Raw genomic sequence first — 19,717 nt, forward strand, 5'->3', positions numbered from 1 at the left:
TAAGATTTACACAAAATTGTCTGTGATTGTTCAGACAGAAGAATCAGGACTCCTTGAACATAAAAAATCACTTTGAACGGCAAAAAAATGTTTTTTGATCTTAAATGTGCTTATCACTCATTCCCTGGGCCTCTCTCCATCACAAGGTGAGTAAAACGGATGGCTCTTCAAAAATGTGTGGTCACATGACCAATTTTGATTCTGAAAGTTATCTGTTATCGACTCAGCCCCTCCACCATTCCGATGTTGTAAAGAATATTTCTGATGATTTAAGATCATCCATCAAGCACTTTGAAGCATGTAGGATATAGCATATTCATAGGTGTCATTTAACTGGGGACGCTGGGGACATGTCCCCCCCACTTTTTGAAATAGTTGATTTTGTCCCCATCACTTTTTGAAAGCATTTGTGAGAAAATTTTCGGATAACCAAACTTGAGAAAGGTTTATTTGCACTAAACGAAAACATACAATTTAAATATAGAAGAAATAAATGTGCATTACCAAAAAAGAGTAACTTAAGCTTAATAACAAGCTACTAATTATTGCACGATATTCAATTATACTTTAAAATTTAGAATTGTCACCTGCCACCATTAAATAAAGACATTTCCACCAAAACTTGGTGCAGAAACTTTCTCCAGAATGCAGGAAATTAAGTGTTTAATGCTCCAAATTAACGCCCTTGAGCATATTGCAGACTGGCACTGAGTAACGGTAAGGATCTAAGCACAGGTGGAAATTATTTCCTTCAGTTTGCTTCAAAGACGTGTAGTCACTGACTATGTACTGTAGTTTGTGCATTTTTAAAAACATTGATGAGTGACTGGTATACTGTTGTTGAATTGTCCTGCCTGACATTAAAACCTTTCAGCCTTCTGAGGAGGAACATGCACAGTTAGGCCTTTTTGTAGACCCCATCTGCATGTTGTGTGAAGGACAGGTGGTAGTCGATCAGATATTTAAAGCTCTCGACCTGCTCCACCACCTGCCCCTTCAGCCTGAGTTGTTCTGAAAGAGGGTTTAGGGTATCAGGTGCCCGACATCTCCCGCAACCCAGCTCTTTGGTCTTATTGATGTTCAGTTCCAGGGAGTCCACATACTGCCTGGAGAGGGAGCACTCGTCGGTCAAACGGGCCACTAAGGCCATGTCATCAGCATACTTAAAAAGTGTGAGTCCATTGCTATTGCATGTAATGTTTGTGTGTATGGAGAAGAGGATGGGTGACAAGACACAGCCCTGTGGGACCCCATTATTTAAAACAATGTCGCTGGATCCATTCACTCTGACATGCTGGGGTCTGTCACCGTTAAATGCGCTTCAGTAAATACACTGCTCAAAAAAATAAAGGGAACACTAAAATAACACATCCTAGATCTGAATGCATGAAATAATCTCATTAAATACTCCTTTCTTTACATAGTTGAATGTGCTTACAACAAAAAATTATCATGGGAAATCAAATTTATCAACCCATGGAGGTCTGGATTTGGAGTCACACTCAAAATCAAAGTGGAAAACCACACTACAGGCCGATCCAACTTTGATGTAATGTCCTTAAAACAAGTCAAAATGAGACTCAGTAGTGTTTGTGGCCACGTGCCTGTATGACCTCCCTACAACGCCTGGGCGTGCTCCTGATGAGGTGGCGGATGGTCTCCTGAGGGATCTCCTCCCAGACCTGGACTAAAGCATCCGCCAACTCCTGGACAGTCTGTGGTGCAACGTGGCGTTGGTGGATGGAGCGAGACATGATGTCCCAGATGTGCTCAAATGGATTCAGGTCTGGGGAACGGGCGGGCCGGTCCATAGCATCAATGCCTTCCTCTTGCAGGAACTGCTGACACACTCCAGCCACATGAGAACTAGCATTGTCTTGCATTAGGAGGAACCCAGGGCCAACCGCACCAGTATATGGTCTCACAAGGGGTCTGAGGATCTCATCTCGGTACCTAATGGCAGTCATGCTACCTCTGGCGAGCACAAGGAGGGCTGTGCGGCCCCCCAAAGAAATGCCACCCCACACCATTACTGACCCACCGCCAGACCGGTCATGCTGGAGGATGTTGCAGGCAGCAGAACGTTCTCCACGGCGTCTCCAGACTCTGTCACGTCTGTCACATGTGCTCAGTGTGAACCTGCTTTCATCTGTGAAGAGCACAGGGCGCCAGTGGCGAATTTGCCAATCTTGGTGTTCTCTGGCAAATGCCAAACGTGCTGCACGGTGTTGGGCTGTAACCATTTGCACAACAGCAGGTGAAATTGATTGTCAGTCAGTGTCGCTTGCTAAGTGGACAGTTTGATTTCACAGGAGTGTGATTGACTTGGAGTTACATTGTGTTGTTTAAGTGTTCCCTTTATTTTTTTGAGCAGTGTACATCGGTAAATGCCATATTGTTCTGGTGCTCATTCCCTTCAATAGTACATTCAGTCTATTGCTTTTACGAACTGTTCAGTTCAGTCCAAAACTAGGCCTGTAGAAGCACTGTTTTTGAGAATAACAGCTCAGCAGCCAAGATTTTGCAACAGATTTATGACTTTATGATTATTTCCATGACTTTTGCAGTTTTTCAAATAGGCTTTAAACGGTGCTTGCAGTCAACAGGGATCACAGTGTATATCTGATCAGGACTGAGAATGTCTTGGGAGCACCTAGGAACAGCCGGAGGACGGGAAGAAGGATTTCTGGGCCTGCTGCCACCGCTATCCCGATGGTTGACATTTTTGTGAAAAATGCCTGCAAATGGAGGGCAACGGCCGGCCTTAAATGGCAATTTAGGGGCATTGATTGATACTGATCAAATCTCATGAATATGTACCTACTCAAGAGGCAGGATTCATCAAGTTGAAACAAGCATTTTACGCATTTGTGCAGTTAAAAGAGTGTAAACACTTGCGCAATCAAGCTTCACAAAATAGTATGAGAAGTTTAGGATAAGTTAGTTAGATAATAGATAGATTAGATAATTAGTTAGGGTGAGTTTTAGTAGTTATGTTACATCTGATAATAAAACTCTGAGGTTTGTTTTAGCATTCTGAAGCAGTGAGTGAGTTTACATGTTCACTTGTAACCTGGTTTTAAGCCATATCCTGTTGTTGATCTTATTTGGTGCATGATGTTTACATGGAACATGAGAAACCTGGTCATTCGCATCCCTGTATACATGAACAGGTTTCAGACCATCTGTGGGCAGTTGTGTCTTGATTTCTCACTATGTTGTGTAACAGAAATGTGCACAAACCTGGATACGGTGTTTACTTTCCATAGTAACCTGGTTTCAATCAGTGTACTACATGTAGCATATTCAGCTTTCTCAAAACCAGCATATGGGCTTATCCAAGCTTGTGAAACTGATATTCCACATAGAGATGTAATACTAATATTAATGGCACTGGTAATAATATTAATAAAAATAACAGTAATAATAATAAAATTGTAGCAGCGGCTGTCGAGCAGGTACATGGGGGCAGTGGTAGTGTTGTAGTAGTAGTGATGGAGTTAAGAAAAGTTCTCAGTAGTGATTTCACCAACACTGTTACTGTAATGAATCTGTAATTGGCTGCCAGTCCAGCCAATACAACACCCATGGACAAATTATATCTGTCCAATTACACAGTGTGTCCATAAGCACCTTTACTGCCTCACAAAATCATATGACCCCCACTCCAGCACTATGGTCGGTAAAACGGTAAAGACTCTTTTCCTTCTATTCCAAACATTTAATTAATTAGTTTAAGGGGAACACATCCCAGTCTGTTTATAGGTCTTAGGGAGTACTACTCCATATGTGAAAAAGTTGTAGATAGCATTTGCGGCTTCAGAGGTCGCTGTGATATAAGTCCTCAGGTGATGTCACCTGAGTCAGCATCAGTTGGGGCAGAAGACAACAAGTCTGAAAATAAAAAGAAATCTGTGGGTGTGGAGTTTGAAAGAAAGAAGCTTACCAGGCCCCTGTAGCCTGATCCTCAACTGAACTGTCCATGGTCGAATTGCATTGTGGGTAATGCAAGTGACATCACCTGATACACCATCTTCGTGAAAGTGGAAATAATCAACAATTCACCATCAATGTTAACTATGACTCACATGACTTGTACATATAAGGGATCCATCGAAATCAGTACTTGTTCCAAATTACACTTAGGTTAGGCTTTTGTAAACCTGCAACCGATCCGTTACCTGCAAGTATCTCTGAACAGTTCCAGACTTGACTCATTCATTTAAGACCCATAACCCTTACTAACAGGATCAGACCTTGCTGCTGGCATTGGGGGTATGCAAAAGCTCAGGGCGCCAGGGTGTTTTGTTTTATTTTTCATGCTATGAAATGCGAAAGCAGGTTTCTCAACCTTTAGAAGATCCTGTAATCTTCCTGTAATTTGATACAAGGTTTTCATGCGACAATGAAGTTTAAACTCCCCAATGAAAGCAATCACTCAGCTCCACTGCCAATTTCTACCCAAGTAAAATTCCAGTGAAGTAACCAGTGAGCTGGGTGTGTTGGCAGTTGGGAATGTGATTTGATGGAATTGTCCTCAAGTAAATGAGCTAACACATGTCAGTGTGGTTTTATAAAGAGAATAAATAGAGAAGTCCACTTTCTGGATGAAAAAGGTTCTGTTGACACACAAGACATTTGATTGACTATCAGGTGACTTGAGGTACGGTGACAATTTCTGCCTGATTTCAGGTCAAGATGAATTTTACACTGCAAGGGTTAAAGGTAAACATCAACTATGATATGTTGTGACTGCATCTAATTTACATCGACATAGGACTTAAAAGAGCTTATATTGTAGGACTACTCTGTGATAGTCAATGGACCTTGAGTTAAGATTTTGTTTCTTTGGGGGAAATCAATAAATCTGATTGCTATTAAACGCAGTTCTTTGAAGGTCAGTGCTGAAGAGACAGCTGAGTATTTAATAACATAATAATAATAATCAAAAAACATGTTACAAAGTGCTTTCATGAGTGCAAAGACAAAAAAGACATTAAATAGAAAACAAGATACACAATAAAAGCAAGAATACACTTGATTAAAATAGGGAATAAAAGAAAGGAAAAAATAAATAAATATCAACCAAAATCAGGAAAGGCTCTCTTATGGAAGTACGTTTTAAGAGTTTTAAGTGCTCACTGACTAAGGCGCCCTGATTTCCTCAGGCAGGCTGTTCCAGAGCCTCGGGGCCCTGACTGCAAACGCTCCGTCCTCTTTAGTTTTTAGTCGAGACTGAAGAACAGATAACAGACCCTGAGGATCTCAAGGATACGTGCTGGTGGGACTAAAAGGGATATTACAGGGCGAGAGGCCATGAAGAGCTTTAAAAGTAAACTTAAAGTTTATTCTAAAACATTCTGGTTCAGCCAGTGTAATGAAGCTAAGGGTGAGCGTAGACTGAAATTAAAAAGGTGGTGAGTAGTATGTGATCAGAGATTGCCATCTAGAGGCATGTATGGGAAGTGCATTCAACTTTTCCTAAAGACTGAGCAAAATAATACTGAAACTGAAAGATACAGTGGGGCCAAAAAGTATTTAGTCAGCCACTGATTGTGCAAGTTCTCCTACTTAGAAAGATGAGAGGTCTGTAATTTTCATCATAGGTACACTTCAACTATAAAAGACAAAATGAGAAAAAAAAAATCCAGGAAATCACATTGTAGGATTTTTAAAGAATTTATTTATAAATTATGGTGGAAAATAAGTATTTGGTCACCCAAAAACAAGCAAGATTTCTGGCTCCCACAGACCTGTAACTTCTTCTTTAAGAAGCTCTTCTGTCCTCCACCTGTTACCTGTCTTAACGGCACCTGTTTGAACTCTTTATCTGTATAAAAGACACCTGTCCACAGCCTCAAACAGTCAGACTCCAAACTCAACCATGGCCAAGACCAAAGAGTTGTTGAAGAACACCAGGAAGAAAATTGTAGACCTGCACCAGGCTGGGAAGAGTGAATCTACAATAGGCAAGCAGGTTGGTGTGAAGAAATCAACTGTGGGAGCAAGTGTAATACAAGACCATTGATAATCTCCCTCGATCTGGGGCTCGACGCAAGATCTCATCCCGTGGGGTCAAAATGATCATGAGAACGGTGACCAAAAATCCCAGAACTACACGGAGGGACCTGATGAATGACCTGCAGAGAGCTGGGACCAAAGTAACAAAGACTACCATCAGTAACACACTACGCCGAGAGGGACTCAAATCCTGCAGCGCCAGGCGCGTCCCCCTGCTTAAGCCAGTACATGTCCAGGCCCGTCTGAAGTCTGCCAGAGAGCGTATGGATGATCCAGAAGAGGATTGGGAGAATATCATGTGGTCAGATGAAACCAAAATAGAACTTTTTGGTAAAAACTCAACGCATCCCAAGACCACCATACCTACTGTGAAGCATGGGGGAGGAAACGTGCTTTGGGGCTGTTTTTCTGCAAAGGGGACAGGAAGACTGATCCGTGTTAAGGGAAGAATGAACGGTGCCATGTATCGTGAGATTTTAAGCCAAAACCTCCTTCCATCAGTGAGAGCCTTGAATATGGAACGTGGCTGGGTCTTCCAGCATGACAATGACCCCAAACACACTGCTCGGGCAACGAAGGAGTGGCTCCGTAAAAAGCATTTCAAGGTCCTGGAGTTGCCCAGCCAGTCTCCAGACCTCAACCCCATAGAAAATTTATGGAGGGAGTTGAAAGTCTGTGTTGCCCAGCGATAGCCCCAAAACATCACTGCTCTAGAGGAGATCTGCATGGAGGAATGGGCCATAATACCAGCTACAGTGTGTGCAAACCTGCTGGAGACTTACAGAAAACCTCTGCCAACAAAGGTGTTATGTTACAAAGTATTGAGTTTTGTAATTGACCACTTTAACCCTGGTGAAAGCAGTGTTGATTTGTGAAGATACACTCAGGACAAAAATATGATTAGAAGATGTAGGTTTTAGAGGAATTATGGAGAAACAAAACTATATTTAAAAACACTACACAGCATCCTCTGGTCCTTATATTTCTGTATATTTAATTTAATAATATACAGTCCAAAGCTGAAAAGACAAATTACTACACATTTACTGGAAATGCGTTACTGTGTTTCTGATAAGGCACGAGTCCCATTTAAACAAATATGTACAAACACCAAAGAAACAGAGGATACAAATCATTCTTATATAAAATGTGCAATTCAAAAAAACACTTTTAAAAATCATAGCTGGTGCTAAAAAAAATAATCATTGCTTCAAAAGATCTGACTAAAACCTAATGTTGTTTACCACTGTAAAGGAATATAACTTTTAAACATTTATATCTTTACATGCATAGATATTTTTCCTAAAGACAACTACTTGCAGGTCTAAGAACTTTATATATATTATTTTTACAACTGAGCAGCAGTTGATGCCAAAAAGTCAAAGAGTAATTAAACCTCAACAAGTTGACAAAGAACAGTTAAATTAACATTTTCAGACTTATTTAAAATAAGTTATAGTTAAATGTTATAATTGCCCACAAACATCACTTGTTGGGTTACAATTATGTGATCTGTTATCAGTTCCTACTTACAGTGCAGGTCTTCCAACTCAACATTTCTAAAATTATTTTACAACATAGATATTCCACCATAAATGCTAAAAACTAAAATAAATTAAAGAGGTATAACATGTCAGAGACATTTGTTGGAATTTTAGCAATTCAGAAAATAATTGTTTGGCTAAGTTCTAAAACATTTCACAAACATGTTCTGTAAGCATCAAAATTCAGTCTCAAATTCATCACAAAGCTGGATGTCTGGCGAAAGATTTGTCCAACCGAGGATAATTTCCCATCGTGAGCTGGACAGAAGTAAAAAGAAACTCCGCCACACTTTTTTTAAAAACCGTGACGCTGTGGTTAAATACCACAGAACAGAAACGCTCCTCGTAATATTTAGATTTCTCTGTGATATCTGAACATTAAGTTGGCGGTACAACATAAAAATGTCTAACCCGACCACTTCTGACTTTAACATGAGCGGTTTCCTTCCAAAATGCAAATTCATCCCTAAATAGTTAGATATCTCTACTCAAGAATGAGTTTATATTAACTGACTTGAAATGGTGTGTAGGTCATTTTGGAATGAATCTCAGTGAGACACAGATGTACGAGCACAGGGAATGAAGCCGAAGTTTATGTTTTGCTCTATCTTTCAGTCTCACGTGATTGTGTTTCTTGAGAAGGCTCTCTGGATGATGTTTTAGCAACAATTATTCACAATAAATTCTAAAATACTGTAGTGCTTCAAGAATACTCTCTTGAATCTATTGTCTTGTCTCTTTGTTATATTCAGTTGTGGTTTTACCCATGATAGCAATACCCATACAAAGATGTTAGTCAGCCCAACATAGTCCAGAATGACTTTGACCCGCTGGCTTTTCGGCTGCCAGTCCACTTGTAAAAACCCATCGCTTTATGACAGGAGGCCTCTACTATGACTGAGATGCTAACCATATACATGTTAACCTTCCATTTTTTGCATTATAGTGTGTAATGTAGCATGCAACTCGCTAATGTTGGTAATCTAACAATTTAAAGTTCTCTGTGAAATCTGATTTAATTTATTGAAATGAAGTTAAAGGGAATTTTACAAACGCTGTCATTGGAAATGTCAAAATGCAGGGATTTACCACTGACCATTTGTTATTTGATGCTATAAAAGGAAGTATGACGTCATGGTTAACAGCTGAGCCCTGCCTGTGTCTGTGAACTGACCCGGTGTATGGGCGGGCCTGGATACCTGCAATATTTTGGTTTCAGAGGAAGGAAGTGGATTCTTGTCCATCTTTATATACAGTCATATGCTGTTAGTATTCCACTGCAAAGCTAAACTGAAAGGCATGTATAATGATAAATAAGCTGAATGTCCAGTTTCTCACAGATGGATGATAACCGATAACACTGACATCGAGTAAACTGAGTGAGATCGCCTAAAATGACATATTTTTGGCTGTATACTAGTATTTATGGTCCATTTATGCATGCACACATGTACATGGGTGACGCACTACACATTCCTGCCAATGATTTCACACTATTCTACTGATCTACAGGTGCTGGTAATGCACCAAGATATGATGCAAGGTGCCAACAAAGTCAGGGAAGAAGAAGAACAATGCAAGATTTTAAATATCTAAATTTGTGGGGATACACCTGCCATGCTTTAGTGAGAAACAATGAATGTAAATATAAGTTTTGTTTGATGTTTAAAAGTAAACTCCACAGGGCACTCTTGACTGAAAAGGACATCCCATCACTCCTCCATATACAATTACTGTACATGCCATAATCAAGCCCAGATGATTTGGTGGAAGTATGATCAAGCATACAGTATTACTGTTACAACCACATGACAGCTCCTGAATGTGTGTTTCTACTAAGAGAAGTAATCCAAAGGCACGTAGGTCTACTATATGAGATCAAACATTATTTTTGATGGTTTCTGTTTAAATGCTCCATAAAAAATGTTGTCAAACATCTAAAATCTTTAAAAAGGATATATTTTTTAATTTTTAACTTTTTCACACTGACAGCAATATTATTCTTATCACTCCCATCTAGAATAGATTTAAGGTAGGACAGGCAAATTATTTCAGAAGCATGTCGTTATATTTGTTATATCCCGACAGCAATAAATCAAGTGCTCTGACTCACAATTTTATTTATTTTTTTAAATCCGGTATCTGTGGCTGTCGAGGGACTGTAACAAGCATTCGGTCCAAAAGAACTGATTGGCTGGCCAACCTGCCTGTGTACCTACAGTACCTACCTGCCTGTCTCTTGCTACTTCTCCAACATTGCTTTAATATTACGTTATTACTAATATAGGAAAACCAACTGTTCTGCCATAACTTTGGACATAGATAATAATGATCAGGCTGAATTCATGCCGTCATTAATGTAAACTTCTTCATGTTCAGTTCACGGCTGTCAGGCCTAAAACTAGCTTTTAGGCGTAGTACTGCCAGCATCTGGATTGGTGTGGTGCAGTAGGTGAGTTGCGGGATTCATTGAGAACACTGCTTCGGAGCCGTCTTAGAAAAGTGTACATCAAGTGTGGGTTAAGCGTGCTGTGTATTGGCATTTTTCTGACACGGGACATGCTTGCCTACTGGGAGTGCGTGAAAGTGTACATAGGTGCTGAAACAGACTCAACGTTAGATGTAACAGCAATGCTGCCACGGAGTATGTGTAGAGGGCTTTGTGATAACAGTCTGTCCACTGCGTGGATTGCAGATGTTTTGGAGACAAGGGTATCTGCCTGTTGGAACCTAATACAGGTTTCTAACAAGGTCTAATTTGGAATGAGAGGGCAGCTGGGGAGTAATGTAATCAAGCTCGTTAGGAAGCAATGGTAATAAGAAGAAACTCCAGCGAGACTGACTTAAGTTCCACAAACTGTTAAACACTAAACCTCCTCAGATGCGCTGTGGATCGTTTGAATTATCTTCTTTTTCAGTTTCTTCACTTTGTCCGGCGGCGTCTCGTTCAGACACTCCTCCACGTACTTCAGGAACCCAGAGTGCGGTGACGTTGTCTGACTTTGACAGAACGTTCTCATGAAGTCCAGCACCTCGCTGGTCGTGGGCGGAGGCGGGCGACAGCTCGCCCGCTTGCGTCCTGACGCCCTGCTGTCATTGTGAGAGCAGGATGTGGAGGGGGAGGAGGAGGGGGAGGAGTGCTGGGAGTCCGGGGGAGTAGGCGAGGGAGGGGCTTCGAGGTTCCGTGATGTCAGTTTGGTAGTAGTTTGGTTGGCGCTGTGGTAATTTAGGAGGCCGAACCCCTGCAGTTCGTGGATGCGGGGGTCTTGAGGTTGCTCGTCTTCGTCACAGGAGTCGCAGAGGAACATCAGCTCGCGGTAGTGTTTCCATTTTGGAAGGTAAAAGTCCTCGGAACCACACGTTTTGTTTGAGCTCACTGCCTTGTGTTCACGCTGGAAGATGGTCCGCAGGTTCCTGAACTTTGTCTTTATGTCCTCCACTGGAGAATGAAGAATTACAGAACTTGTTAGCCGCAAAGTGTGGAATCATTTTGTTAAAAAAAAAAAAAAAAAAAAAAAAAAAAATCACAATTTGATCATAAATCCTCAAACTAATCAACTAGATAAGGCTCCACCAGCCTGTAAATGTTTTGTTCTGGTACAGTCTCTCTATGTTTACATCCAACTTCTCCTGTTGCCAACACTACAACACTAACACCATCATTGTTACCTGTGAATGGGACAGGCTCATTGTCAGAAAGGAGGCTGCTCAGTGTCTCCAGCAGGCTCTGTCTCAACAGCCTGTTCCTGTAGCTTTCCGACTTGTGGTTCCACAAACAGCTGTGCTCTAGAAAAAAAGAAAAACTTTCAATTCCCAGATAAAAACAATAAAATACAGCTATGACCGCATGAATCTTCCTCTCACGTCACTACAGCAACTTTAGAAACCAGTAACCAGATACTTGTCCCATGCTAAACTGGTGTGAGGCCGTAGAAACAAAACACCTTAAAGGGGAACTACACATCAAAGTCTGAACGCTACAAGTTGAAAAACCAGGAGGTGACTCTGGAGGTGTGGAGTTGGAAGGGAGTGAGCTTCCCAGATCTCTGCGGCCCGCTGCTCATCTCTGCTTGAGGTTAGCGGCTCGAGGTTACATTATCCACTACTAGCGTTGCACGCCCAAACCTCGGAGCTCTCAAGTTGTATTGTGATGTAGGTTTTGAAAAGGAAGAAAAACGTGTGGGATTAAAAAAAGCGATGCCTGTGGTTAAGTTGCAGCAATTCTGAGTCTTTAACCTGCTTTAACCTGTCCATCATTAGGGGCGGCTGTGGCTCAGGAGAGCGGGTTGCCTGTTAATCGAAAAATCGGCGGTTCAATCCCCGGCTCCTCCAGGCTGCATGTCGAATTGTCCGTGGGTAAGATACTGAACTCTGAATTGCCCCTGGTGGCTTAATGTGTGTGAATGGTCAATGTGATTTAGTGTAAAAGCGCTTTGAGTGGTTGAAAAGACTAGAAAGGCGCTATACAAATACAGAGCATCATGAGTCCGACAGTGTTATAGGACGGCAATGCTAAATCGCTGGAGCACTTTAAGATAAACGTAACTTGTAACTGAACAAGTTAGGAGAAGCTCCTAAAAGGGTGTGCTCAAATAGTAATTCACAACAGGACTAAGGGAGATATCACTCGAGCTGTACACTGCTGTACTGGTCTGTACACACCCAGACAGCCCTTTATTTAAAACAATAAAAATAAAATTCAACAGCAACATAAATTATGCCACCAACCAGAGTAAAACGATATGAGCTGCTGGACTTTGTCCTCGTTCCAGTGGCAGCGGGAGTCAGTGCTCAGTCTGTTGTCTTGGTGAACTGAACCGGACACGGAGACATTTACAGGGGAGGGGTTTGTAAAAGGTTTGGTGTCTGGTACTGAAGTGGACGGGGAGGCGGGGAGTGTGGGAGCAGGTGTCTGGCTGGCTAGTTTGAGATCATCTTGAGACGCAGAGAGGAAGATTTGGTATGCAGCGCTGGTGCTGGTTTTGGCATCGCTAGAGGGAGCGGAGGGGCTGTTGAACTTGCTGCTGTTGGTGTGGGTGGAGCTGCAGGAGAGGCTGCTCAGGGTAGAAGAGGGTGTTTGGTTTCCATGTTCCAGATCCTTGTCTTCCTGTGGCATCGGTATGTACAGGTCGTCTGGGCTGTCGTCTTCGTCGCATGACTCGCAGAGGAAGAGCAGCTGCTGGTAGTGTTTCCATTTGGACATGTAGAGTTTGTCAGACGCCCTGCTCGCCTGGACCGCCTTGTATTCCCGGTTGAAAACGGTCCGAAGGTTCTTGAACTTGCACTTGACGTCTTCAACTGCAAAACAGCAACAAAAGGACTCACTTTTCAAAAAATACTCAATCGGCTATCGTTAACTTGTTTCTGAAATGTATGTTTGTTCCTTCTGTCAGATTTTAGTCTGTATTCATGTGTTGCTATGTAAAATATATATTTTCTCTATTAACACTGAATCAAATGACAGTGAAAGTGTCTTTTATAGTGACAAACCTAGCAATTATGACCAACTGTTCTGGACTCGTTTATCTCGGAGTTTTGGTTTTACAGCACCTTTACTGAGGTGGAACGTTTAGCAGCTAAAAAGCTACAGGAGTGTGAGTATTGGGCAGATTGTAAAATGTACCTGTTTGCTAACATCATAGCCATTTGAAGCTGACTGCATATCAGTGCTGTGTTTTAAGAGTCTTTCTGCCCCACAGTGGGGGGGTGATTTTGCTTGTATATTTCCCAAATACTGCCAATATCTTTGATAAAACTGAATGTTTTGATACTATATAAGTCTTTTAGCAACTGTGAAAATGTTAGAGCTTCACTCATTTGAAAGAACTTCCTGATGACGCTATTTTAGATTGAACAAGTGTTGTCGATTCGATCGATGAATAATTCTGCTGCTTTTGAAATGAACTATGCCGGATTCTTTCTGAGAATGAGATGAAAAGATCATTGTTAATGTGTTGTGTACAGAACGGGAGTAAGGAAGTTAGCCTAGCTTAGCATAAATACTGGAAGGAGACAAAGGGCCTAGATCTGTCAAAAGTTCACAAATACCTACACCTCTAAAAGACACTAATTGACAAGTTTTATCTTGTTTGTTTAATTTGTAAAAAAAAAAACAAACAAAAAAAAAACAAGTAGTGGTTCTATGGGGAGTTACATGCTGGAACAGTTCATCCATTTGCCCAGCACTTCTTTGCAGCATCTCCAGCTACTGCGTGGATTGCCACATCCAGTTGGTGAGCACAGGTTCTGGTTTTGGTTCCTGTATGTATGACAAGAATTCAAAAAGCTACACACAGTCTTACCCTAAAACCAAACTTTTATTTTCAGGTGTGTGTGCACTAAACTGACGAGAAGCAACATGTTAGTTAATGCTTAGTAGGGCTATTTTAAAAGTTTGGACAGAGCCAGGCTAGCAGTTTCCTCCTGCCGTCGGTTAGTACACCGAGGAGCTTTCTTGTAAACAAAAAAAATGTATGTTCGCCTTCAGTGTTACTCATGGAAATGCAATGCGTTGAGGTCTAACAAAAGTGGTGAATGCATGTCCTTCCTCATGAAACACTTGCGATGCCAGTTTTTCTTAAAGTCTGCAACCTGTATAATTAGCATCCATGTTTACCAGCTAGCAGTCTTCTTCTTTCCTGCCTTTGCTGGTTCATTTCTGTGTATCTTGCCGCATTACTGCTACCTGTAGATCAGTGGACTTGTGTATTGGGTCACCCTCACGCGCACGCTCCACAGAGAACCCCTTCTGTTTTCATTTCACTCACGAACATAAACGTGGGGGAGTGGACGCTGCCCGGGGGTCACGGGATAGTTTAAGGTATGATAACAGAATATGAAACATGCAATAAAAATGTTGGTCCAACATAAGTTGCTAACCATTGGCCAAAAATACCTGAATGTACAAACACTGCTGGTATGTACTTTTGACCTCCAGTGGGAGTTTATCCCCTGACAGCAACTTTATGTTGGGCTGTAGCCATTAAAAGAAGCTGCACCGAGTGATATTTACCTGAGAAAAACACTGAGTGGTCGGACAGCTGGCTCCTCAGCGCCTCCAGCAGCCTCAGTCTGAGCTGACGGTTGTTGTGGTTTTCAGACTTCTTGTTCCACAGACAGTTATGCTCTGTGCACAACAACAACATCATCACCCGTCAACTAAGAAACACTATTAAGTTCCAAACATTAGGTTTTGTCTATGTATATCAATCCTGGGTGCAGAGACTGGGGGGGGTGGGCGGGTTGGGTCTTAAGGGACAATAAATTACTAAAGATTTTGTTTATGCCATTCCCATTTATCTTCAGCTCTAAATTAAGTGGGATTTGCTTGCTATTGGGCTACGTTTCCCAGATTTTATCTCTGTAGCACGTGAGTTGGGTCTTCAGTGAGTCTAGTGGTGGTGACTGCTAGGCTTGTAAGTCATTTTGTTGAAACTACCCATCAACACAAAACGTAACCAGACTGTGTTTACTGCCTCAAGAGAAATAACCTAACACCATATTTAGAGGTAGCTAGCTACCAAGTTTAGCTAGCTTGCAAATGTTGACATTGATCATACCTGTAAACATCTTGAGAAATTTCCATGTTTGCGGCCCCCCCCAAGTTGTAATGACACCAGCGTCCTTGATACCAATCTCTCTCAGTAACAACTAGTAATTGTGAGTTTGGAATCAGTGGTTTGTTTACCAGAGTAGAAAGCTATGAGTGCACGCTCCCTCTCTTCAGTCCAGTAACATTTAACAATCATGTTGGAGGGGACGCAGGAGGACGAGGAGGAGGTGGACGGCGTGGGGAGGACGGAAATGATCGGTCCCGGGGAGGGGAGAACAGGCTGGCTCTCTTCCTGTGGAACAGTCAGCGGCGAGAGAGGCGGGTCCTCGGAGCTGTCATCCTGGTCCCAGCAGCCCTGCAGGAACATCAGCTGCTGGTAGTGCTTCCACTGCGGCACGAACACGTCGTCCGACCTGCACACCTTGCTTGCCTTTACCATTTTGTACTGTCGCTGAAAGGTGGTACGAAGGTTCTTGAACTTGTTCTTAATGTCTTCCACTGGAAAGAAAACCAGAAGAGTAAAAGACTTGATTTTTGTTTCTCCTGCAGAAAATGCAAGTTTGAAAATCAATGGATCAGACCAGAGCCTAACCTGTGAAACGAACAGGTGGGGGGTGAGCTGACAGAAGGATCCTCAGGTGTTCCAAGGTTTTCCATCGCAGCTGTCGGTTCTTGTAGCTCTCCGACTTGTGGTTCCACAGACAACTGTGCTCTGGGAAATGAAAAAAACCTGTTTAAAATACTGCTAGAACTAGGCTGAGGATATTTACTTTTCAAATAGAGCACAGTCATGTAGAGAGAATGCCTATCTGCTGTGGTGGTAGACTTTAATCTGATTACTTACCTGCACCTAGCTTTGTGGTGACCTTATCTGAAACCAGTGCAGGGTTAAGAGAGCTCATTCCTAAGGGTTTCGCTAATCTGTATAAACTGTTGTTTGTTGAGCTGTCAGTGGAATCTAGTGTCGAAGGCCCCATCCACACTACTGTGGTTTGGTTTTAAAACTTTTGCTACGATTACACCTTCCTTCCAGACTAAAACGGCGAAAAACAAAGAGCTAAAACGGAGAAGTTTGAAAACGCTGCCTACACTTGTAGGCTACTACTGTGAATGTCGCTGCATTTACTGTGAAACGACTCCGAGTCTGTTTTCCACCGCCACAGTCGCTTTAAACTCATGTGTTACATTCAGTAACAGTCCCAGCTCATTATTGGTCCATGCAAAAAAATATGTGGTGTGGTTCTTCGTCTGCATTACTTTATCCTTTCCCCAAATCTTCTGTAACTACGGAATAGACCATGTGCTTCCTGTTTACACAGGCACGCGCATGCCCAGTGTAAGTGAACGGCCACTAGACGTGCGTTTTCAGTCGTTTTAAAGTAGACAGAGATCAACTCTAAAACACAGCTAAAACTCTGCTGTGGACGGAGACTGTATTTGTTTCAAAACTAGTGTAGATGGGGCCTAATGCACAGCCTGCACCATTAGGTTCATTGTATTACTAATTAGTTATTACTAACAGGGGTGTGGTTAACACTTCTGTAGCCACTGAGCATTCAACACTTGTGTTTAAAAGTCACTCCTTGTTTGAAGCGGCAGCCTCTTCATGTGAAGACTCAGGCATATAAAAACAAGAGTCTTTCACAGGAGGACAAGTGACAGGATGGTATATTTTCACTCTTTTTATATACCTGCTTTTTCCTCATCTGATGTGTGTATACTTTACAGTCCTGTACACCACTCTTCTTGTAGATACTTTAGACCACGCACCTGCTAACGACATCACTGTAATCTCTCTAATCTAATTTGAAATGATACAGATATTTGTTACAAATTTAACTACACAAATACTGATCACCTCTTAAATGGGTATGCGTTTTCCAAAATAATCATCATTCTCAAAAATAAAAAAAATTCTAAATCCCTTGATAATATTCCGGCCATTAATAACACATATATTACAAAAGCAAATATTGGTACAATTGTTTGTTGTAATAAGTACAAAAATAGTCCAGAATTTTACACGAACACTATAAATAAATCAATAATTATAACAAATATAAAATCAGCACTGTTTAAAAAAAGATTTCTTAATGTGCTTAGACAGCCCGTGCTTTTACCAGAGCAACTTTCACTTTATGTGGCACTTTACTGTGACAAATATTGCATCTTGCTGTGTTTTTATCTACAGGTAAAAAGTAGTACCACACCACGCTACATTCAGCCGTTCTCTCACAAGTTTGATGCGGAATTGTGCGACTGATTCACGCAACTTTTCGTTTTGTTTTCTCAATACTTTCTCCATCAGGGGCCTGCACTATGAAGAAAGTTCATAGTGGGATATCTTTTCATTAAATATCTGCCACATTGTTCTTTCTTTGCAAATTGTTGTATTATTTTTCTGTATTCTTTTAATTATTCTTATATAACTTCCTTTATATATTTCTACATTTATTTATGCCAACTGTGTGTTTGTCTACGTGTAGCACCTCATCACCAAAGCAAATTCCTCGTATGTGTAAAACATTACTTGGCAATAAAGCTCCTTCTGATTCATTATCAGGCTTCACTAACCCTAACAATCGTGATCACGCTAAGCAGTCACACAACGCTGGTTATCAGCCCGGTAAGCCAACCAGCAGCTTTCCCAATGCAGCCATGAGCAGGAAAGGGTTTGCAGCCAATGACCAATCAGAAACATCGACAAATCTACTGGCAGCAGAGCGGCGTATTTCACAAACGAAGAGCACAAGGTAATATTAGACAAATACGAAGAAGTTAAACACATAATCCAGGCTAAAAGCAACACTACTGCAGCTGCCACATGCAGGAAGGACAGCTGACATAAAAAGCCTGCAGTGTGAAACTGACTTGGGATCAAACAGAAAAATAAATATATAATTGCCACTTACAAAGTGGTAAGTAGGCTTACTTTCATATCTTCCAAGTACAAATACAAGGCTTTAGTGCTTCAGACAGTCTCTGTCTGTCGACCCTCTCATGATCTGACATCGAGCTCCACAGGATCCATGAGAATTGATTGGTCAGTAGGTGTTGCTTTTATATGTGCTGATCTGTTTTCTTGCACATAACATAAGTTACCATAGCGATGTAAGAAATGAACCAATCTTGTAACACTGAAAACCCAGGGTTAACCCTCAAGTTACTCGTTTGTTTTAAATAAATACTTGGCTGCCTGCTGGATTCTCATGTCACTTAGGTTTCTACAGTTCACAGTGACACAGAATATGTCAGAGCTGTTTACTGACACAGACATTATACAAAATGATGCAGATGCAGCCACACACATTTTGTATTTATATATATATTTTAAGAAATCTATGCCAAATGAGCAGCTTGAAGTATTGATCCGCACATCCCTACTCCTCACACCCAACACCTCCTCACAGGGCACCGGCGGAACTGCCAGCTTCCCACAAGACTGAGTTCAGCAGAAACTCTACACATCTTCCATAGCAGACTGAAAACTCATCTGTTCAGACTGCACCTTGGCCCATAAAAAAAAATCCAAACCTCTCTCTTTCTCAATGTTTCTAAACGTAGTACTTGGAGCAGTTCAGCATTATTTGATGCACTTGCATGGTTTTTGCAATTTTTGGCTTTTCAACCATTCCACATCGTTGAACTGCACTTATTGTAAGCTGCTTTGGATACATCAGCTCAATAAATGTAATGTTACATTAGTCATCTGTGGTGTACCTCAGGTGTCGTTATTCGTTGTGATGCTTTCTGGACTATTAAACTCGGCAAGTTTCACTGAGTTGTGTTAGTCAGGTGATTCTGTGTGTTCTTTAGCATCTCCATGTGTGGAAAATCTGTGGAAGCACCAAGAGGCTTTCAATACTTAAGAGGGTAACTAATAATGGATTAAATAAGCGGTAGCCTTGAGACAAGACTAATGTCCAGTATACTAACGTTAAATTGCTACAAATACGAAGGATAAAGTAGAGTACATTTACAAAGCCAGTGAACATCGTTAATTTCATCCTTTTATATTTAGATCTAACGTTACAGGTGAAACGTTTAACGTTATTGAACCAACATAAATCAAGATGCCGTCTTTGACGTATTTTTAGGAGAACAGCTAACTTGACTTAAGTTGCTAGTCGCCATTGCTGTTGCTAACGCTCGTCGGTATCGTCGAGCAACGGTTGCCCACAAATGTTGCAGCTTCCGTCACATACATCGATGTTGTCAACACAGCAAAGTATACGGAATGAAAGGTTGCTTTTGTAAAGTGTTTGACTTACTGGAGAAAAACGCTATGAGCGCCCGCTCTTTCTCCTCCGTCCAGTACCTCTCCGGTGTGAAGCTGAACGGAGACGCCTCCATGTCTGTTGTTGCCGTTCAATCCTTCCTTTACGCGGCTGCTAGGTCACATGACCCAAAATCAAGGCTCTGAATGGACGATTCCTGGACATTCCTTAGAAATAATCCACATTGCCCAGTAGAGGTCGCTGTTGATTGGTGTTTATCTCCAAACGTTGCCCAAATGTCAAACATGGTGGTATCTTAACCACACACAGAGGGGTTTCTATTCTACATCAACTTTATTGTTTCATTTTAAATCAGTTTGATG

At 41.5% G+C, this 19,717-nt stretch overlaps 2 protein-coding genes across 4 annotated transcripts in view; one reads left to right on the forward strand and one right to left on the reverse strand.

Annotated features, from left to right (window-relative positions):
• Positions 1–19,717, forward strand: part of LOC123981564 (pro-neuregulin-3, membrane-bound isoform-like) — a 580,451-nt gene that overhangs the window by 217,060 nt on the left and 343,674 nt on the right. The window lies entirely within an intron of this gene.
• Positions 6,991–19,545, reverse strand: LOC123981554. The gene is made up of 7 exons (XM_046066464.1): positions 19,389–19,545; positions 15,710–15,829; positions 15,253–15,615; positions 14,578–14,691; positions 12,294–12,863; positions 11,235–11,351; positions 6,991–11,004 (listed from the first exon to the last, which is right to left on the reverse strand). Exons 1-7 carry the CDS (start codon positions 19,468–19,470, stop codon positions 10,433–10,435), a joined length of 1,938 nt encoding a protein of 645 aa, XP_045922420.1. The 5' UTR covers positions 19,471–19,545; the 3' UTR covers positions 6,991–10,432.

Source organism: Micropterus dolomieu, linkage group LG13 (genome assembly GCF_021292245.1).
Source record: "Micropterus dolomieu isolate WLL.071019.BEF.003 ecotype Adirondacks linkage group LG13, ASM2129224v1, whole genome shotgun sequence".
Classification (NCBI taxonomy): Eukaryota; Metazoa; Chordata; class Actinopteri; order Centrarchiformes; family Centrarchidae; genus Micropterus; species Micropterus dolomieu.